At 46.8% G+C, this 22,419-nt stretch overlaps 1 protein-coding gene across 2 annotated transcripts in view; it reads left to right on the plus strand.

Annotated features, from left to right (window-relative positions):
* The first annotated feature begins 1,616 nt into the window (after positions 1 to 1,616).
* kita (KIT proto-oncogene, receptor tyrosine kinase a) overlaps positions 1,617 to 22,419 on the plus strand; it is a 28,815-nt gene continuing 8,012 nt past the window's right edge. The window contains exons 1-16 of one of the 2 annotated variants that reach the window (XM_068725371.1): positions 1,617 to 1,977; positions 5,778 to 6,032; positions 7,530 to 7,814; positions 7,962 to 8,101; positions 9,127 to 9,319; positions 10,636 to 10,822; positions 11,678 to 11,793; positions 12,044 to 12,158; positions 16,280 to 16,464; positions 18,558 to 18,664; positions 18,880 to 19,006; positions 19,614 to 19,718; positions 20,161 to 20,271; positions 20,367 to 20,508; positions 20,676 to 20,770; positions 20,867 to 20,994. In XM_068725371.1, the coding sequence (XP_068581472.1) occupies positions 1,923 to 1,977; positions 5,778 to 6,032; positions 7,530 to 7,814; positions 7,962 to 8,101; positions 9,127 to 9,319; positions 10,636 to 10,822; positions 11,678 to 11,793; positions 12,044 to 12,158; positions 16,280 to 16,464; positions 18,558 to 18,664; positions 18,880 to 19,006; positions 19,614 to 19,718; positions 20,161 to 20,271; positions 20,367 to 20,508; positions 20,676 to 20,770; positions 20,867 to 20,994 (2,346 nt within the window). In that variant the 5' untranslated portion in view covers positions 1,617 to 1,922. The remainder of the gene's footprint in view (positions 1,978 to 5,777; positions 6,033 to 7,529; positions 7,815 to 7,961; positions 8,102 to 9,126; positions 9,320 to 10,635; positions 10,823 to 11,677; positions 11,794 to 12,043; positions 12,159 to 16,279; positions 16,465 to 18,557; positions 18,665 to 18,879; positions 19,007 to 19,613; positions 19,719 to 20,160; positions 20,272 to 20,366; positions 20,509 to 20,675; positions 20,771 to 20,866; positions 20,995 to 22,419) is intronic. The other variant, XM_068725372.1, reaches the window with a different exon arrangement.

Genomic DNA, 22,419 nt, shown 5'->3' on the forward strand with positions numbered 1-22,419 from the left:
GATTCTAAAGGGAAGAGCCGAGAAAAACCTGGAGCACAGCTGAGACCTGCTGATGAAAACACATTGATTTTGCAGCTTCAAAATAAAAGCTAATAACGGCTTTTATTGTGAACTTCACAGGAAAATGTGTTCATCGTCAAATTAGCGACGTAAGTCAATTCTTCAGTAAAACAAGTCTACTGATACTGTGGGGAGGACGAGTAAGCAGCTAAATAATATGGGACTTTTATTGAATGAAAGTTTAACTCTAAAAAATAGGCAAAGAGGTGGATTGTAAGTGGAGCTGTCACTCAAAGAGGCCACACCCCTACATTTAAGAATTAATATAATTCAAACGGGAGCGTTATACATACATTCTGCACATAGTTGTCATTATACTGGGCTGTAAACACGTTTATTTCGGCGGTGAAGTTGTTCGTTTTAACATAGAGGTCTATGGGGGATTGACTCGCTTTTTGGAGCCTCAAGTGGCCGTTTGAGGAACTGCAGCTTTAGGCATTTCTGCGTTTGGCTTAATTTCTCAGCACGGGTGGTTGCTGCTTGATTATGAACTGGTAATAAGTTCAGGGCGTGGAGTGTTTTCAGGGCCGAACATGAACGATAAGTTATTGAAGGTGCATTCTGGGAGATGTAGGATCCAGGAGGTTTTTTGAAGCTTTACTCATCGTAAGGAATAGAAGTCAAGCTGTCTCCGCCTCTGCTACTCCGATTTTGTTCGTTCTTCTTTTAATCGGTCTCTCACAAGCCCCGCCCCCCCTTAACTTTTTGGAGGTGCAGAACTAAATCAACGGTCTTTTTTTTTTAACCTTTAATTGCAGCGCTTCCATAGTAGAATAGGAATAGTTACCTGAAATGTCCTTCAAGTGTGCAACATGTGATGCAACAACTGGTTAAACCACTTAAGATGCTCATCTTTGAAGATGTACAAATGTTGGCTCATAAGTATGTTAATTAAAGGTGAAGTGGTTTATCATGTCCCAGGATGAGGGAAGAACAAACCTAATGGTTTCCTCTGAATTGTGACGCTCACGTCTTTGATCACCGACCGATAACGAGGTCTGTTATACGAGCAACCAAAGGGAATAACTTCAGGGCGAACTTTGCTGTCGTTGGGATCATAAACGGCTGTTTTCAATAGCAAAATGGAAATGCTAATTCAACATGATGCAGAGACCAGACCTGGCTTGCGTGTTTGAGCCAATGGAAAACTAGGCCAACTCTGGCAGTGTGTGAGTGCCATGCTACTAGAAGAAGGAAAAAAAAACCCCGTCATGCGTGGTCTCATGAGGGACAACACAAAGGGTCATTATGTGATGTTCTTGTTTTACTTTTGAATGATTTCAAATGATAACATACTGCAGAGACGTAATTAGGATCGTGTGTTCAGAGTGTGTTTTTATTGAAGATGAGACTTCGATCTGTTATCAAATAACAGATGAAGAATATAAAAAGTGCGCGCTGGACTTCTGTGTGTTCTGCGTCTCCGCGCTGCGTCTTTGTCGGTGAAGCAGACGACAGGTCCCACGACGCCTCCCTCCCCTCGTGAGTAATAGGCTCCACCACTCGGCTCCCCATATAAACATGTTGTTGACGCCACAGTCAGTCAGAGTCACACGCACACACACACACACACACACACACACACACACGCCGACCCGGTCGTTCCCCGTCTCGTCTCCCCACCCCTCGACTCCACAGCAATGTTTGCGGATATGTGCGACGGCTGCTTGCTGCGTTTGTTGCGCGGCTCCACTGAGCGTCTGCGCCTTTAATTAAACGCTTGTGGAAGTGCGCCTCTCTCTCTTACACGTCGCCTAGGCTCCAACTTCTCCACAACTCCGACGCGCGCGAGCTGAGTAGAGTAGAGACACCTTAACCCCGGAGAGGCTCACCTTCACGGCTAGACCCATGGAATAATCACTATGGAATACCACTGGATACTGCTGGCTGTGTGTTTGCAGTTAACCTTCCATCCAGGTGAGGCACGAGGCATGTGTGCGCTGGGCAACTTGTTGCTGTTTTATGTATGTTTTGGAGGAGGGGGGGGTGGTGGGACTGTATCTCTTAAATGACTGCGGCTGTCCGGCTCCCTTCAGCCCCGACAATCCACACCACCGGGAGTTGTAGTCGCGTCGCCGTTCGTGATGCATTTTCCACCACTTTGTCTTTGTTCCGCCGCAACGACATCTGAAGCGAAGTCGCTTGAAACCCGATGAGGAAAGCGGAGACTTCGGCCGCGTGATCTGGAAGCCTATATCTTTTAATAATTCATGTTTTATTCAGAGGCCAGGGCGCCATTAATAATAATAATAATCATAATAAAGCATAGGGTGCTGAGTACTAAACATTGAGCGCTATGCAAATAGATGTTTTCGCCGTCGTTGTGCTCGAGGAAACGCTGCAGGTTCATGCGGTTTTCCCCGCAGATAAACCGTCTTTATGGAAATATAGTGGCAACTCCTGATTCCGAGGAAGCATGCAAAGTAGCTGGCGTTTCTGCAACTGGTTTGCATGCTTATGTAATGTCTCACTTGTTAACCCGCGTGGAGTAAATGGACCATTTTAGGGGAGACGTTGGCTTCGACTAATTGGCTTTTTTTTTAATGCGCAAACGTGTATCTGTCTTTATTATTTGGAGCTCACTTTTTTTTTTTAAAGACGTGTTTATTCTGTTTGTGCGCGAGTCAATTCGAAGTCAACTGCTTTTTTTCTTAATCTCGTCAGGAAAGTTGCCAAACTTGGCTCGTAAACGTTTGTTTTATGGAGAAGCTGGCGCGCACGGAGCCATCTGCGCCGAAACACAAGTGTTCCTGTTTAGCGCTGCGCTCCATGCGCGCTCGGTTTATACGGCGGAGCCTCCTCCATCAGGTGGACTCTTCTTTTCTTCTGCCCGCTGTTTCCATCTGACCGACAGCTTTGAGAGCGTGGTCACGGCATCATGGGGGGGTGGGGGGGGGATTGAACGACATGCCTACATCTTTACCCAGTGTGTGCGCGCACAGGGCTCGCCTGTCATGTGATGCCATTAAGTTGTGCCTCCAGCCCGTTTACACAGACCTAATTCACGCGCGTAATCAGTACACACACACACACACACACACACACACACACACACACACACACACACACACACACACACACACACACACAGCGTTAACTGATGCCTCAGATAAAGAACTTGTAGAAGCTGTTTTCTCCAACCCTTGGCGTCAGATCACACTGTTAGCCGCTCTGCAAACACAAGAGCTAAACGGAACCGTTTCTGCGCAATGATACATCGCTGTTTGCTGTCCTGTGATTCTATGCATTTAAGCGCTTCTGTCCTTCAATCACCCGCAGCATCACCACCACACCCTGTTTGTGGTCATGCTTGAGATGTCTCTATATCAAAGCAGGGCTGGGAGGATTCTGTTGGATGTCATCATGATGTTTATTTTCTCTATAATGATCGATACGTATTTAGACTTTAAATGTCTCTTTACAATAGAAACCTGGAGGTTAACTATGGTAGACAACTATTTATTATCAGGACGGGTCGGGTTGTTCATGCTTTAAGTGGAGAGGCTCCCAGGGACCCTCAAACTGTAGGTTTCAAAGGGCCCGAGGTGGCTCTTGTGATCAGCTTACATTCTAAACAGCAAGGGGTCTGGGGGGCCCCCGTGGTCAGCTGACCTAGGTTTTAAACTAGAAGGGGTCTGGGGGCCCTGGTGGTCAGCTGACTTACATTTTAAACCACAAGGGGTCTGGGGGGCCCCCGTGGTCAGCTGACCTAGGTTTTAAACCACAAGGGGTCTGGAGGCACCCGTGGTCAGCTGACCTAGGTTTTAAACCACAAGGGGTCTGGAGGCCCCCGTGGTCAGCTGACCTAGGTTTTAAACTAGAAGGGGTCTGGGGGCCCTGGTGGTCAGCTAAGTTTTTTAACTTCAAAGGGTCTATTGGCCCTCACACTGGAAGCGTGAGGGGTCTGGAGGGTCCTTGTGATAGGCTTGCTTGTGTTTTAAACGTGAAGGGGTCTGTGGGCCCTCACACCATGAAGCGCCGAGGGGTCTAAGGGGCTTTAGTGGTTATCTCACGCCACAAGCACCCATACAGGGGCGCTGGGCACACTGAGGGCCCCGGCTTTCCACTTCCATCGGAAGGTCTCGGTCTTGGCACGCTGGCCCCTCTGCCCCCCCCCCCCGGTTCATAATGCAGCCACGTGTTTCAACACTCCTGCATGCCGTCTCACCAGAGGAAGCTTGCAGCCGCACTCCTGCAGTGTTTTTGTCACAGGTGGCTTCAATAAAACAAAATACCTCGACCTAAATATTACTCATTCGCCTCCTCGATGTCACACTGAGCCTCCTAACCTGGACGAGAGCCAAAACAATCTGAAGTCCAGAGTGAGAAATAGGAACGTTGGTGTTTCTTGAATGATCTAAATCGTATTTTACAAACCTTTAGCACGGTGGTCAGGACACTCGGAGGTCGTCTTATGAAGCACTGCATGCTTTCCACTGTTTATGTCATGTCTTTGACCTGCTCACAGCATCCACACCGAGGCTATAACCCCATGCTGAGGGGTCACTACAGTGGACTTCGCTTTGTTTTTATATTTACAGTATATCGGTGTAACCAGCTGCGTATAACTAAAAAACAACTTCCCAATCAATTACGGGAAAGAGAGCCAGAAGAAATCCTGTTTGTGTGTTTTCTTAGTGTGAAGGAGGGGATGATCCGGTTGTTTGCCTTTGGATCAGAGATCGTTTCAGTGAATCACGTGAATCTTTGCAGATGTTGACACGAGCGGTGAGAACATGATTCTACTCTTGTAGCGTTGCTCAACTTTGAGGATCTCTAATACTTATATCTGTCCTCGCTTTGGAACATGACGGCGTGGCGCTGAAGTCCATGGAACTGCTCCTATAGCTCATCTTCTGTAAGCGGTGTAACTTTAGTATAAACACATGGTGCGTTTAGCGGGCTAACGTTAGCTAGCTAACTAGCCAGCCGTTATATATGAGCTGTGCTGTGATTGTAATGCTTCATAGAGGTTACGTTTGATTTAAAACAGACGGATTTTCTAGCCATTTTTCAACCATGAAATGCAGATTTTTTTTTTTTAATTTGTGAAGAAATGTCAATATTAACACCATCTATGATTTTAAGTAAATGACTCTCGAGTCTTGTATCCAGGCGGCAACCTCGGGTTCTACCGAGTGAAGCCAAAGCTTCATGTGTTAAAGCTGCATTCTCTCTAGTGTCCACCAGGGGGCGACTCCTCTGGTTGTATAGAAGTCTAGTCTAAAATGACTCTACTTCTCTCTTGATTTATTCCCTCAGTAAACATTGTAAACGTGAGTTTATGGTCTCAATCTCTGGTTTACAGTCTTCTTCAATACAGCATGATGTTCATTTAGTACATTATGCTCCATTTAGAGTCAAACAGACCATAAAGCAGGGGATGATTTTGGGGCGGGGCTACACGCTGATTGACAGGTCTCTACCAGAGACGTATACGGTGTCTCTACGTCACTCCTCCTCAGTCCAGATATGGTCACTTCCTGTTCATTGGTTGCCGTAATCCAAGATGGCGACGGCAAAATTGCCAAACTCATTATTAACATTTATCGGTTAACCTGTTAATCCTCCAGTGCGGCAAAAATGGGACCACTGTTCTAAACATATATATATATATATATATATATATATATATATATAAAACACAAATTGTCTCATAGTGACGTTGTTATGCTTGACATGCAGTTGATTTTCCTCTCGCTCACATCACTCTATAGGCAACGCCAAGCCCACCATCACCCCCGTCGGCCTCCACCTTGTCGTCCCGCTCAACGCACCCTTCGAGCTGCGTTGCCAGGGCGATAAGGAGATGCAGTGGCAGCGGGAGGACCGGCCGAAGGTGCGTGGAGAGAAGAAGGTGGCTGGCATGTCCACGCTGCGCATCCCCAGGGCCCTGCCCGTCCACATGGGCCGCTACATCTGCCTGGAGGAGAGCACCAAGGAGCGAGCCTCCATCTACGTCTACGTGAAAGGTACAGCTGAGATTACGTGGTGTCAGTGTGTGTGAGAGAGAGAGAGAGCTGAGATCCAGAGAACAGGGGAGCAGGGTGTGTGTGGGTGTTTGTAGCTTTTGCCCCGGACAGGTAGAGTAAATACTCAAACTATTTATCGAGTGCATGGTGGAGTGTTGCTGTGTTTCCACCTCTGTGTGACTCCACATCTCCTTGGCCCGCTGCCAATCGCTGCAGGCGAACATCATGCGCTTATCATTCATCATGCACGCCGTCCAGGCAACGCGCAGCAACTGCTTTTACGACGGGAGGCACACACGTAGCGATGTTTGGATTTTGATTAATTGTCGTTGAGCAATTCCAGCTTCGGCAACTTGGCTTCCGTAAGGTCGATGGAAGCTGAGTCAGATCGGATCTCCTCGTGTCTGGTGGTTCTACGAATTTGAAGAAGCAAAAAAAGAAAAGTAGATTCATAGACGTAATCCTGAAGATTCCCTTAAGAGCAGCTGGTGTGTCTGTCTGCGCTATTGGTATTTAAACAAACCCACGTTGTTGTGATCTGCTGTCAAATCTGGACCTTGCTTTATTTTCGTGGATGCGTTTGGATGATCGGCTGCGGTCACTGCTCGCCGCCGTGACAGACGCGCTGTCATTGTCTTGCGAGTCGTGGGGAGATGTTGCTTTTTGCATTAGCAGAAGGTTCACGATGCGGAGTGAACGTGAACGAAGAGAGTGAACGTTTAAACAGTGAGGCTGTTATTAGTACATCAGGCGCAGCTACGGGAGCAATTTTTGGGGGTTAAGTGTCTTGCTCAAGGACACATTGACATGAGACTAGTGGAGCAGGAGCCGGGGATCGAACCTCTGACCCTCTGATTGAAAGACAATCACAGCCCTGCTCTCCACTTAGCCACGGTCACCCTCAAGACCATGATAGGCAAAATAGTGCAACGCTAATATAGTGATTAAGGCCTGATCAGACAGAGCGTTAGCTTAGCACAAACCTTTAACTCTACGCTACCTAACTTTAAATGTAATACAAACAACTTACTTAAATCTCACGCACCGCTCTAACACTTGAGTTGATTTACCTCCTTCAACTCGATTCCACACATTCATCGTTTCCTGCGAGGCTAGGCAATTCGAATCCGGTGGGAATGGCGGACCCCACCACTGAGAATGCAGACCATAAATAGCATTAAAAAAAAAATGGGGTTTGATTTAGTGAAAAAGGCTGCAACTTTAAGTGGGAAGAAGAGAGTGCCAGTTTGCCAAATATGCTGGTGGTCTTCCGTTATGTTCAACAGGTAATGGAGCGAACACGCCGCCAGTAATGGGAAAAACAGCAAGTAATTCTGATAATCATATGGCAAGACGTCGAAATAACAAAATAGTGGTGGGAAAAAGAGTGTATGTTAGTGTTGCGTTGTTACAGCATGGCACATGATCACCAACTGAAGCCTCCTCAGCTCAGCGTGCAGACCCCTTTACAGCTCCCACGCCTCCGTTTCTTGGCAGATCCCGACAATCCCTTCAGAAAATCAATGGTGTTCAACATTCTCACTCGAGTGGGAGACAACGCTTCCATCCCTTGCCTGGCAACCGATCCGAGTCTGGACAACCTGCGCCTGGAAACGTGTGCCAGCGGAGCGCCGGCCTCTGGTCTCCGGTTCACCGCCAGCCCGGAGCGAGGCGTCGTCATCCACGACACGCAAAAGGCCTTCGAAGGATGCTACGTGTGCACGGGAAGACTCGGGCGGGAGGGCGTCAGATCGCACGACTACTACCTGACAGTGAGGCCAGGTAAAGCCGCGTTAACGTAGTCCCACACAGTGGAACTGCATTGTGAGTTTCCGTGAAACTGAGGGTGTAGTTTGGTTGATTTTTGTCGGAGCGCAGGTTGAACATTCACTCACATTTGCTTGTTTTTCTTGGTTTGTTTTTTTTTAGTCCCCGTTGCTCCTCCTGTGATTGAGATGCAGGCGACCAAAAGAGTGATTCTCACGCGGAACGAGAATCTCTCACTCACCTGCAACACCACCAACGTCAACGCCGAAATCCAGCTGAAGTGGGTCCCCCCTCCTGGCTCGGTGAGACCCTTCTTCCCTTCCTTTGCCGTGTGCTGTGCTGTTCAACTAGAAGCATACTGAACACTGAGTGTTGACTGTAGTCTTGTTAGATTTGATCAGATCTTTGACTTAAAGCTGCTCTGAGGAACTTTTATCTGGTTTTAAACAGTCTCAGTTTAGTCCTGGACCTCTATCAGACCTCCATCAGTACAGAGACCATCAGAGAGAAGATGGTCTGTTTCTATAGAGTTATTCTTTATGATGTCATCGGAGCCACCGGGTCGGATTCTGGTGAAACCAGATGAAATCGTGCAGGTTCACCAGAAACTCCTTCAGCTCAGACTCCAGCAGAGACCTGGTCCACCGTGGACAGACCCAGATCCTCCAGCAGAGACCTGGTCCACCGTGGACAGACCCAGATCCTCCAGCAGAGACCTGGTCCACCGTGGACAGACCCGGATCCTGTAGTAGAGACCGGTCCACCGTGGACAGACCCAGATCCGGCTTCACCTGCAGCCTTGGACCTGCAGCTCCGGAGGGAGGAGGAGAGCTCAGCTCCCGGTCAGACTGTCAGACCCTGCTGCAGTAGAATGAGAGGTTTTCTAAAGGGACTCTGGTGCTCAGAGACACTACAGCTTTAGTCCACAGGGACCAACAGAACCAACACTACATGAAAGTTCCTTGGAGTGACTTTAAAGGGGAAGAGTCAACCACACAAATACCAGCTGTAGAACCAGGGAACTGGTCCCAATTAAACAATCTCAGCTGTCTTTGAATGTGTTTCGTTACCTGGTATCAGTGGTTGCTTCTTCTTATGAACGAGAGTGAAAGCGGTCAAAGTTCTCGCTGGCTAAGCTTCAGGATCTTGGCTGTGTGTGTCCCGTGTGCACTACCGTGTGCGTACGGACGCGAACGGCCTTGTGTGTGTGTGTGTGTGTGTGTGTGTGTGTGTGTGTGTGTGTGTGTGTGTGTGTCAGCGTTTGTGTGCTTGGCAAGGATAGACGAGCAGACAGGGTTAATCTCTAGAGATCTCTGGGCGTTGACAGGGTGCCGTCTGGTATCCACAGCAACCAGTAAAGGTTGACGGCACTTCGCACATCCTGACGGAGAACTTCACCCACGTGCGCGGCGTCACGCTGCACATCGCGGCGGTCGGACCTCGAGACGTCGGGACGTACCGCTGTGAAGCCCAGAACGAGAAAGGGGTCAGCTCGCAGTCGGTGTGGCTCGATGTTTACGGTGAGTAGACGAAGACGTCTTCTTTGATCCGTTCAAAGATAAACCTTCGATGTAGAGATCTGAGGCAGAAAGTGCCACCTGTCAAATCAGTCGTTCTTTTGTTGAATTTCTTGAGATTACATTTTAAGTATCCCCAACTTTTTAAATATTAGGAGAGGGTATCTCCTCTTGAGAGTCAGAGGAGAATATGTGTATCCTAGTGCTCTTCACAACCTCCGTCAGGTCTCATGTCTGTCAGGTAAACGCGAAGCAGTCGATTAGCTTCGCTCCGCTTAGCATAACCAATGGGAACAGGTGGAAACGGCTAGATTGGCTCTGTGCGAAATCCACTGGACCGGCACCTCTGCTGCTCACTAACCAACACGTGTTCAAACCGCGTTTCTACTTCTGTTGTGTTCAAAAGGCAGAAATGTGTAGAGTATGCTCTTAAGAAGCTACATTAAGAGCAGCACCTCGATGGCGCCCACTGAATCGCGGGTAAATAAAAATAGAAGCGTTGCGTTAGTTCACGTGCGGGACAGCAAAGTCATACCCCCCCCCCCCCACACACACACACACACACACACACACACACAGCTGTAATCCGCTCACAGCCAGCTGATTGCGTCTTATCAGTCACATCCCAATCACACCCCATTCTCACTACAAGGCGCTCCGTTTAAAATTGACTCTCTGATCCCTGCTACACAGCTGCTGCCCCCCCCCACCACCACCACCACCACCACCACCACCACCACCTTTCTAGTCCTAGCATGCATAGCTCAAAGCCCGAAATGATATTCTCTGTCTAGCTCTTGTATAATCATCAGGTTTTTAGCTTAGCGTGCTGCTTGGCTTAATCCAGGGAGCATCTTAAGAGCGGAGCCATCGGCGCCGAGCTCCACTGTTATTTCCATTTGTTGCAATAAACGGTCAAATCTGTGACGCCTCAGTCTGTGTATGGATCGATCAAACAAGATATATTCGTTAATTAGCTTTAAAGGTGCTGGTAGGTGGTTTTAGTTACCTTTGGACAAAGCCAGGCTAACTGTTTCCCCCCTCCATTTCCAGTCTTTATGCTAAGCTAAGCTAGCCAACTGCCAGATATGCGAGTGACATTGAACTTCTCATCTTACTTCGCAAATTTCCCAAAAGCTTGCATGTACGTTTGTGCTGTGATTCACTGTTGTCTTCTGTGGACTGGGAGGTCTTCACACGCAGCTGTCGGTTTCCTTTGTGACCACTTTTAAATCGGTTTCTACTCCAACCAAAATAGACTCAATTTCACTTCTGCAAATCCCGGTAAAAAATATCTGATTTCTCTTTATTTTTTTCAGAGAAAGGATTCATCAACTTAAAACCCACAATCAACGAGACCATCCACGTCCGCTCGGGCGAGAGCCTGTCCCTGAACGTCGACATGGAGGCTTATCCCAAGCCGCGCTCCTTCTCCTGGAGCTTCATGGGCCGCGAGTTGAGGAACACGACGGACCACGTCATCACCTCGCACAGCCATGAGTACAGGTGGGACGAGACGACGCACACGCACAAACAGGCGCGCGCCACTCGCCTTCCAGCGCCCTCACGTTCACCACCTAGATGAAAAGAGTTCATTAGCCGCGCTCGGTGGAATTTGGCAGCTTCGGATTCGGCTGCAGGTCGGTGGAGGTGCTGCTGTTCACGGATTCCTGAGAAATACAGCTGGAGTTCTAAAAAAAAAAAAAAAAAAAGTGCTCCGGGGGTGGGTGGGTGGGTGGGGGGGCTTCTGGCGAAACGGGAACTGTCAGAATATAAATGGCTTTTCACAGGAAAAGAAAGCGTGAAATATGTGCCTTATATTACCTCAGATAGAAACATTACATAACGTTATCCAAGGCTGCATGTTCAGCTTAATGCGTTCGCACGCTTCATGGTGTTTTAGTTCAATCATCTCTTGTGATATGTGAAGAAAAGCCCCCCCCCCCCCCTCACCCCCCCTCAAGCAGATTAAAGGTACGCGAGGACAGTAATCAATAAATCAATAATTCGACATTTCTCTGCCAGAATAATTGGAAACTTGTTTCTTGTGCCTAAACAAGCAAAAGGCAAAAATATCAGATCATCTCAGGTTCTTTCTTTACTGCAGATTCTAAATACATTAAGATAACAACAGAATAATAGCAAAAAAAAAAACAATAGAATACAAATATAAACATATGAACAATAGAATAGCAATCATTAAGTGTAAAAGAAACCATTGCAAAATAGAGGACAACAACAAAAAGAGTAATATAAATGGATAAAGTCAAAGTGAAATAGAAAAAGTAAGACACAACAACAAAGATGAAATACAAAGTGTGTAAGATGTTTAAAGCTAAACACATGTAATCATCTGTTCAGGCACAGCAGCGAGCTGAGGCTGGTGCGACTGAAAATGTCAGAGGGCGGAGTTTACACCTTCGAAGCCTCCAACGGCGACGCTTCAGTAAACTACACCTTCACCATCTTTGTGATCAGTAAGTTGTTGTTTTGTGTGTGTGTGTGTGTGTGTGTGTTAAAGGTTTTCCGTTCCCTTCAGCCACATAATGAACTACATCGCTGCACATTGCATTAATCTTCTGGCGTTGACATGTGGGAATAGGTTTCATTGATTTTTGTGTGAAGCGATCTCCACCTCACGTCGCTGTGTATCAGTCACGCCTCGCTGAGGTTCAATGTCCGTGACGTGTCCTGACGTGTGTGTGTGTGTGTGTGTGTGTGTTTTAGGTAAACCTGAGATCGTGTCTCATGAGGGTCCGGTGGACGGACAGGTACGCTGCGTGGCCGAGGGGTTCCCCGCCCCGCAGATCACCTGGTACTACTGCGAGCAGCCGTACGCCAGGTGAGATTCTTAAAGAACTTTTTTTTACTATCAGTGATTCCACAAGTTTCCCTCCAAAGTTCAAACTGTTTCAATTGTTTCACATGCTAGATTTGTGCGTTTTTTTTGTTTTAGTTTTCACTGGTTTTGCAGTGGGCGGGGCTAAAATTAGGAAACGTGATGTCATATGTCCTTGCACCAATCGGATTTAGTTCTTTAGATTCCTGATGAGGTTTTAAGTAACTTTTATTAAAAATATCTAAACTTTTTCAAACGTCAATTGTCGTTTGTTTAGTGATGAATAATTAATATTACAGAGAAATACTTATTTGAGTAGTTTTAAGGGGCTTTCTTCCAAACTTCATCCACATTTGTGCATATTCATTGGTACAGTTTGAAAATACAAAATAAAAAGCAAAGACAGACTATGATGGGATTGTGTAATAAGTGCATTGAACTTAAGAACTACAGTAATTACAGGGATTGGATTCGTGAGTCATTAAATTGACATTCAAACAAGAGAAGTTTCTGCTGCTCTGATCTGTGACTCAGAACCGTGACACGATCTGAAGCGTTCTGATCCGTTGCTCCATTTATCACTTCTTCTTCTCGTCTCCCCTGGGCCCCAGAGGGCTTTTGGTCTTCTTGGCATGATATAATATATTCGAGGGAAATGATGTTAATGGTATCACTTTTCAGGATCAGTGTTCACTCGTTCACCTGCTCAGGTAAGTCTGACTCTGGCAACCGAGAACAACGGACGATTAACAGGCTTCCTGTTTATGTTGTTGGCTTTTTTTGCAATAGTAATAGAACAATGTTATTGAAATAAATAATAAAAAATTCAAAACTAAAATCCAATAAAGTGCTGCAGGAATCAGACCCAAAACCAGAAAATGAGTCAGCATTTTTGCACTTCTGGTTCCCTCGTCTCTTAAGTCGACATGTTTTTTGGTTAGATGTCTGAAAAAAGGTCTTTGGTTTAAGTTTTGTTCTACGATATAAAATAGGTCAGTAAACGCCCCTCTGGTGACTTTAGAAGCTTTTACGTGTCTTAAAAAAGTAAATGAGACGACTAAACGTCCTCACTAGAACACTAGTCCTCCTTTAGCTTAGTGGAGGAGATGTGAAGTCACGTGACCGTGGTGGAGTTCCTTTATAGACTGACGTGAAGTCACGTGACCGTGGTGGAGTTCCTTTACAGACTAACGTGAAGTCACGTGACCTGTGGTGAAGTTCCTTTATAGACTAACGTGAAGTCACGTGACCGTGGTGGAGTTCCTTTATAGACTGACGTGAAGTCACGTGACCGTGGTGGAGTTCCTTTACAGACTAACGTGAAGTCACGTGACCGTGGTGGAGTTCCTTTATAGACTGACGTGAAGTCACGTGACCGTGGTGGAGTTCCTTTACAGACTGACGTGAAGTCACGTGACCGTGGTGGAGTTCCTTTACAGACTGACGTGAAGTCACGTGACCGTGGTGGAGTTCCTTTACAGACTGACGTGAAGTCACGTGACCGTGGTGGAGTTCCTTTACAGACTGACGTGAAGTCACGTGACCGTGGTGAAGTTCCTTTACAGACTGACGTGAAGTCACGTGACCGTGGTGAAGTTCCTTTACAGACTGACGTGAAGTCACGTGACCGTGGTGGAGTTCCTTTACAGACTGACGTGAAGTCACGTGACCGTGGTGGAGTTCCTTTACAGACTGACGTGAAGTCACGTGACCGTGGTGGAGTTCCTTTACAGACTGACGTGAAGTCACGTGACCGTGGTGGAGTTCCTTTACAGACTGACGTGAAGTCACGTGACCGTGGTGGAGTTCCTTTACAGACTGACGTGAAGTCACGTGACCGTGGTGGAGTTCCTTTACAGACTGACGTGAAGTCACGTGACCGTGGTGGAGTTCCTTTATAGACTGACGTGAAGTCACGTGACCGTGGTGGAGTTCCTTTATAGACTGACGTGAAGTCACGTGACCGTGGTGGAGTTCCTTTATAGACTGACGTGAAGTCACGTGACCGTGGTGGAGTTCCTTTATAGACTGACGTGAAGTCACGTGACCGTGGTGGAGTTCCTTTATAGACTGACGTGAAGTCACGTGACCGTGGTGGAGTTCCTTTATAGACTGACGTGAAGTCACGTGACCGTGGTGGAGTTCCTTTATAGACTGACGTGAAGTCACGTGACCGTGGTGGAGTTCCTTTATAGACTGACATGAAGTCACGTGACCGTGGTGGAGTTCCTTTACAGACTGACGTGAAGTCACGTGACCGTGGTGGAGTTCCTTTATAGACTGACGTGAAGTCACGTGACCGTGGTGGAGTTCCTTTATAGACTAACGTGAAGTCACGTGACCGTGGTGGAGTTCCTTTATAGACTGACATGAAGTCATGTGACCGTGGTGGAGTTCCTTTATAGACTGACATGAAGTCACATGACCGTGGTGGAGTTCCTTTATAGACTAACGTGAAGTCATGTGACCGTGGTGGAGTTCCGTTAGCTTTTTTCTCAAAAGTGGAAGAAGCCTGTTGGCTTTCTGCCGTGGGAACCAATAACGATCACTTTTCTGGTTCATCTACAACAATAAGTCGGCCCTGCAGCACTTTATTGTATGTTTGCAAACAACTGTCATGGGTTTTTGCAATGGCAACGAGGCATGCCATGCCCGTGTGTAGATACAAGGCGTAGTCGTCAGCGATGCTCCCTTGATGATCGGCACCGCCCATTAATTTCAGATTCGCACGCTCGCAAAGCTCCTCTGAAGTGCACCTCGAGAGTCCTAAAGGCTGCACGGAGTCAGGAAGGGTGATGACGGTGGAATGTGGCATTGAGGAGGTTATTTCCCGCCGCTGACTTGTGATTGGTTGACGGCAATAAGATGACCCCCCACCCCCATGTGACAAGGAGATTGGAATAGACTTGACTTGTGATTGGCGGAGGGGGCCCAGGACGTCTTTGCCTGGACACAGAAACTGGACGGGGGGGGACTCAAACATAAAGCGCGCCCGAAAGGAGGGGCACCCGGTTGCCATCGCAACAACCAATCCCATTACGTTACATTACATTACATTACAATCCCAAGCAGCACAGGCAGTGAATCATAAGTGATTATCCAAACTCCATCCAGTAATTCTTTAATTATAATCTAATCACATGCACGCACGCCAATGTACAGAAAGAGAATGAGCCTGTGACCAAAGAGAACAACTGCTTTTTGTGGAGCCCTGGGAATTCAACACGTCTCACTTATATCTCATGAGCACAGCAGGAACTTCCCTTCTATTAGTAATACTTCTGGTGGACGCGTTGATACTGTTCAACCCAGAATCGTTATGTTTACACAACATGCAGAACCACAGAGACTCGGGTGCAGACACGTCTTTTTAAGGTCAATAAAAAAAAAAAAGGTGGGTCTTCATGAGCCCACAACGTAGAACAAGGCGTTGAAGCCGTTGCTTCATGTGTTAAAAGCTGCATTCTCTCTAGTGTCCACCAGGGGGCGACTCCTCTGGTCGTATAGAAGTCTAGTCTAAAATGACTCTACTTCTCTCTTGATTTATTCCCTCAGTAAACATTATAAACATGAGTTTATGGTCTCAATCTCTAGTTTACGGTCTTCTTCAATACAGCATGATGTTCATTTAGTACATTATGCTCCATTTAGAGTCAAACAGACCATAAAGCAGGGGATGCTTTAGGGGCGGGGCTACACAGTGATTGACAGGTCTCTACCACGGCGTTGTCCTGTCTGGTAGTTGTCCGTGTTTTGGTCTTAAAACTTTAACCCTTTCATAGTGTGTTTTTACTTCATGACAGTTAATTGTAACATTCCTTATTCAGCATTCAGTTCACCCTCTCGCGTCACTTCGGGTTGCAAAAAAAACCAAGATGGCGATTGCAAAAATGCCTTCAAAACAGCAGTCTGCAAACCAGTGCGTGACGCCACGGTGAATACGTCCACTTCTTATGTACAGAAGAACGAAGCCGGTCTGGTGGAGGAACAGGAAAAACAAGGGAGAGTGTATAAAACGGGGTTGACTGATGGCAAAATCAGGGACTCATGAAATCAGGAACGTGTCTCACGCAGAGACGTCTGAGTGAGACAGCTGATGACAGTGTGATCTTCTGCTTCTTCAGGTGCTCCCAGCAGGTGAACGCCACCCAGGAGGAGCACAACGTCATCACCGTCACGCTGTTCAGCCCCCTGTTCGGCAAGACCGAGGTGGAGAGTCGCGTGAACGTGAGCCGGGGACGGTTCAGCACCCTGGAGTGTGTGGCGACGGTGGAGGGAGAGCAGGCCTACACGCTGTTCTCTATCAGCGGTGAGTCGACGCCGAAAGTGGGATGAGGTCCACACACACACACACACACACACACACACACACACGCGGTTAAATAGAGGCCACGTGGTATTGAAGGGGGGCGCCTGTCAGTCTCGTGTTTTGCTGATTTGATGTCGTTCCTCTGCTCGTCCTCACCTTCAGATTAGAATTAAACGGCACAAGAGAGGACACACGTGGAAATCTTGATGTTTCATTAACTGGATTATTTTGTTAAAATATAAAGCCTTCTTTGTGCACTGAAAAAAAAACTAAGTTATCTCAGCAGTTCTGCAAACCGCCACTTAATCCTCAAGTCAAAATATTTACTACCAGCATGACTCGGGGCAGGATTAACCCGTCGCCGTGGTCCAGAGTACAGGTTGGTCTTCTTTAATCTGTTAAGTAAACATAAGCAAAGGAGCGATACCTCGGCCGTGATTGGCCACGATGAGATGTTTGTCGCTTACAGATGGGAATTAGTCCATTGTTTACTTTATGACTCCAAATCCGCTCCGTTATAACGGCTTCCTCCATCTGCCGTCCTCAAAACGTGGCGTGAGCGCAGGAACTGACAGTACAGCGGAGCCGTCCCTGCGTGAGCCTGGAGACCCGGGTTTATGGAGGACGTGTGTGTGTGTGTGTGTGTGTGTGTGTGTGTGTGTGTGTGGGGGGGGGGGGGGGCAACAGCAGACCAGGCGGAGGCGCCGAGAGAGCGTGGAGCGCAGTGGGAGTCCTGGCGGCGCTGGGGTCCGTTCTGGGGGCAGCGGGAGGCCCGGGAGGTGTCACACCGGGCTTTAGAAACCACTGACAGGTTTACAGGGGATTAGTTCCTGCAGACGCTGCATTCTCAGATTTGAAGTGAAGAGAAAGCTTCTTATCTCTAAAGAGCTTATTACACCCCACTGTACAGAGGAGCACAACAATGAGGCATCACAAAGAGACAGACGCAGAGCAACAGGACGCTGGTCACATGTGGTTCACTCGCAGACACAGCCGTAAAAGTAACAGGGGGGGGGGGGGGGAAACGGTAGAATACCGTATGATGGAATACGGATATAACTAAATTCAACCAAGTAAAATGCTGACTTTGTAAAGGCAGGAGAAAGAAAGAAGCAGAGGCAGTATGTTTACACCTGTAATTGGATTAGTTGGCTGTGATTTGACCAAAGCGAGCTTCACTGTGACTTAGCCCTCTCTGGCTTACCTTAATGCCCCTCTGCAATGTCATTTAGAGTGTAAACACGGCAAACCTGTGAAAGAGTCACGGATTGACGAATCGCTTCCACGAAGGCACGGCAATATTATATCATTATTTAGTGATCGTGATTTGAGACGTCGTAATAAGACTGAAGTGTTTTTTTTAATATAATCGACATGTACTCACTGTTTGATGATCCACGATGGTTCAGCTGGTGTTTTTTTTTAATGGTGTGCTGGAGTTAAACTGCTTTGGTCTCCAAAATGAACAGGACTCAGTGGGGAAATAAACAAATCCATCGAACCGAACCAAGATTAAATCGTCCAAAATAACCCCAAAAACATGCGGCGGTTGAACGTTTCTTCCACAGTTCACTACTTTTCAGCGCAACTGCCTTTAGTCATAGCAGACAGACAGACGCACTAAAGATTACCACCGGGTGCTGCTTTACTCTTTACATTGAGGTAAATACAAACTGTAAGATAAAAGCTAGAAATGACTCTTAACTGTGAGTTCAAGTATCATTGCGCAAATATTTAGTAAAAGCACCAATAGTCAACCCTACGATATCAAAACGATATGGAGGTATTCGCTCAAAAATGTTGCGATATTTGATATTTAAATCTTGTAAAAATGTAGTTCTTGAGAAACTTGACTAAATCCAGTTGCAACGTAAAATAGGATGAATTATGAGCTGTTTAGCTTCCTAACCTAAAACTTAAATACAACCTTTTAAATTGCGTATTTTTACGCAAATAACCACTAAAGATGACTTAAACAAATGTAAAGGATATGGTTGACAATAAATATGTTTGTGAATATATCATCTATAACTCCATATTGTTCTCCATGTGGCCCAGCACGTCTAACGTCATCACTTCCTGTCTCTGTGCAGAGAGAACCGTCCCCCACGATCTGTTCACCCCTCTGCTGATTGGCTCCGTGTCGGCAGCCGGCGTCCTCTGTCTCGTCCTCATCCTGCTGTTCTACAAGTACATGCAGGTAAGACGCCGCTGCGCTCCTCCCCGCCTGCCACGCCCCTCTTCCAGTGACAATCTGAGTGAAGTCGAGCAAAAGTTTCAAAATCGGTGTTGAACCCCCGTCAGCGAACCATAATTTGTCACAGTGATTCACGTGTGTGTGTGTGTGTGTGTGTGTGTGTGTGTGTGTGTGTGTGTGTGTGTGTGTGTGTGTGTTTGTGTGTGCACTGGTGCCAGAAACCCAAATACCAGATCCAGTGGAAAGTTATCGAGGGCATCCACGGAAACAACTACGTCTACATTGACCCCACCCAGTTGCCGTACGATCACCAGTGGGAGTTCCCGCGAAACAACTTGCGTTTCGGTGAGCGCCCTGCAACTCCTTTTTGTCCTCACTGATCTGTGGTGTGCTGGCGCTGCGTCTCGGCCTCCATGATTCTGTTAATCTGTCTTTTCTGATGATGTTTGTGCTGTGTTTTTTTTTTTTTTTTTTTTTTTGACGTCTAGCGTTGTAAATCAACGTGGGAGCGGAGTGATGTGGAGATAAACGAGGGCTTGTGTCAGTTATTGGCCCGGTAATAAAACCTAACAGTGCAGACGGCATGACATCACCGCCGCCCGCCTCGGGAGACAAACAGTCTGTTTTCTGTGTGTGTGTGTGTGTGTGCGGATGCGGCCGTTTTCCAGACACGTGTGTGTGGTCACCAACCTGTTTCAAAGCTCGTTTCGTGATGAAGCCCCACTCCCTCACTGCAAACATGATATTGTTGACATATTCTGGGTGTTGTTTTTAAGAAACCTCCTCAAACAGGATCCTGCGTGTCCTGGTGCCTACGTACACAGCCTGGGGGCTCAAACCGGTGTTGTCCTGGGAACACTGGCACAGGACCAGCATGCTGGAGGGAAACAGGACGGAGGAATAACATTGTGTGTGTGTGTGCGTGTGTGTGTGTCTGTCTTCTCGTCTTCAGGGAAGACGCTGGGATCTGGTGCGTTCGGGAAAGTGGTGGAGGCCACCGCGTACGGACTCTCCGAAGCAGATTCAGTGGTGACGGTGGCGGTGAAAATGCTGAAGTGTGAGTGCCGTCAACATGCTGTGGGACACCTTTATTTGTCCCAGAAGGGTTTTGTCGCTGTTAGTTTTGGCAAAATTTTTGTCTAAGGCGGGAACCTGAAAGCAGGGAAGTCAAATTAAAAGAGCAGGGGGGGAAGGGTACCGTCATATATACAGTGCTCGATGAAATGATCCGATCTCCTCCGGATGATGTTAGGAACCCAGACGAGACTTCGTTTAGTTTCCTAGTTTCATGGTGTGGGACTTCCACAACATGGTGGTTGTTTTTTCCGTATATGCAAATACCTTTATTTGACGGCAAATGGCCGTATTTTACAGGCATCTCTTTATTTAAATTAGCAACACGCACAAATACCAGATCGTGATACGTACTCAAAGTCCAACTTGAGCTGACTACCAGTCCTTTGGATTCTGATTCTGTTCACATGTTCTTTCCCTCGCAGCAAGCGCTCATGCCACGGAGAAAGAGGCCCTGATGTCGGAGCTGAAAGTCCTCAGTTACTTGGGAAACCACATGAATATCGTCAACCTGCTGGGAGCCTGCACCGTCGGAGGTGCGGCAGCCGTGTTCTTTGCCCGTGTTATCATTTCTTCAGAGACTGAATTTGGTCGTGATTCTTCGGTGTCACTGTGGTGTCTTCGTCTGCAGGCCCTACACTGGTGATCACAGAGTACTGCTGCTTCGGAGACCTCCTTAACTTTCTCCGCAGAAAGAGGGAATCCTTCATCTGCTATAAGCTGGAGGAAGACTGCTACTACCGCAACGTCATGCTGCAGAGCGGCGCCGCTGGGTCAGGTTCTTTTCTGTATGTAAAACACTGGTGTATAGTGAGCGTAAGAGAAAGACTACTAGTATATACTCTCCAGAATGTGCGTAGGAGGAGGGTATTTGGACACTAGCGTGCCGATGTGTGGCTGTGCCCGGCTGAGACCAGACTGCTCCTTTTCCTCTTCACAGTGACAGCTTGAACGGCTACATGACCATGAGGCCTTCTGCTGCTGGCAAGCTGCCGTTCGGCTCATCCTCTGAGAAGAGACGCTCGCTACGCAAAGGCAAGAGAGCCAGCCATTCATCGAAATACCTTAAAATACACAGAAAGGAAAAGCGGTGGACTCGGTGGGTAATCTTCGTCCCGTTTGTCCTCTCAGGTGTCTCCGATGAAGAAGACGCAGAGAGCGAGATGTTCGACGAGGATGGTCTGTCTCTGGACACGGAAGACCTCCTCAGCTTCTCGCACCAAGTGGCCAAAGGCATGGAGTTCTTGGCTGCCAAAAATGTGAGCAACAACTAGAATGGCCGTGACACAGCAGGGTTTTTTTTTCTGTTTGATTTATTTGTACTTCAATATATTTCTTTCAAACCGCTGTTTTTGTCTTGAATACTTACACACAGGACGGAAATGTACCACAGTGAAAAAGAGCTTCAGCGGCAGCGTTACATGGTGGTGGAACATAATGTGTTCTAATTACGTGTCGGCTCCACGTAAACAATGGAAAGTCAGTTAGGATCCTTTGTTGTTGTGGAAACACAAATTGCACAACGCAGCCACGTGAATATGCAACACTCAGAGCTAGTGTCGTAATATAAAAAGTCAGAAATATTAATAATGGTGGCAGTGGAGGTGGGTGGGTCAAAGTTATGTTTACATATTTTACTTAGTTTACGTTCTTATTTTAAGCTCAACTGTGGTGTCTTTACTAAACCCAACTCAGGGACTTTGTTGCCTAAAGCTAACGTTTGTTTTGTTGCATACTTAACAATCGTTTTGTTGCATACTTAATATTCGTTTTGTTGCATACTTAACGTTTGTTTTGTTGCATACTTAACGTTTGTTTTGTTGCATACTTAACATTCGTTTTGTTGCATACTTAACATTCGTTTTGTTGCATACTTAACATTCGTTTTGTTGCATACTTAACGTTTGTTTTGTTGCCTAAAGCTAACGTTCGTTTTGTTGCCTAAAGCTAACGTTTGTTTTGTTGCCTAAAGCTAACGTTCGTTTTGTTGCCTAAAGCTAACGTTCGTTTTGTTGCCTAAAGCTAACGTTCGTTTTGTTGCCTAAAGCTAACGTTTGTTTTGTTGCCTAAAGCTAACGTTCGTTTTGTTGCCTAAAGCTAACGTTCGTTTTGTTGCCTAAAGCTAACGTTTGTTTTGTTGCCTAAAGCTAACGTTCGTTTTGTTGCATACTTAACGTTTGTTTTGTTGCCTAAAGCTAACGTTCGTTTTGTTACCTAAAGCTAACGTTCGTTTTGTTGCCTAAAGCTAACGTTCGTTTTGTTGCATACTTAACGTTTGTTTTGTTGCCTAAAGCTAACGTTCGTTTTGTTGCCTAAAGCTAACGTTAGCTTTGTTGCATACTTAACGTTAGTTTTGTTGCATACTTAACGTTAGTTTTGTTGCATACTTAACGTTAGTTTTGTTGCATACTTAACGTTAGTTTTGTTGCATACTTAACGTTAGTTTTGTTGCATACTTAACGTTTGTTTTGTTGTCTAAACCTAACACTGAATTGTTTCCGTGTTGGTGGCACATAGACTTACACATTATGTACTAGCATCACGTAAGACGATGTGGCCATTTCACGTATTTCTGTGAGATCACGTTGATCTTTCTGAGCTTTGGAACAAACAATCACGTTGTGGAGGCTCCGTAGTCTGAAGACGGAAAACTTTATTACTCCTCTAAACTTTGACAAAGGCAG

Source organism: Cebidichthys violaceus, unplaced genomic scaffold (assembly GCF_023349555.1).
Source record: "Cebidichthys violaceus isolate CVI_PGR_0920_01 unplaced genomic scaffold, fCebVio1.0.p SCAF_35, whole genome shotgun sequence".
NCBI lineage: Eukaryota > Metazoa > Chordata > Actinopteri > Perciformes > Stichaeidae > Cebidichthys > Cebidichthys violaceus.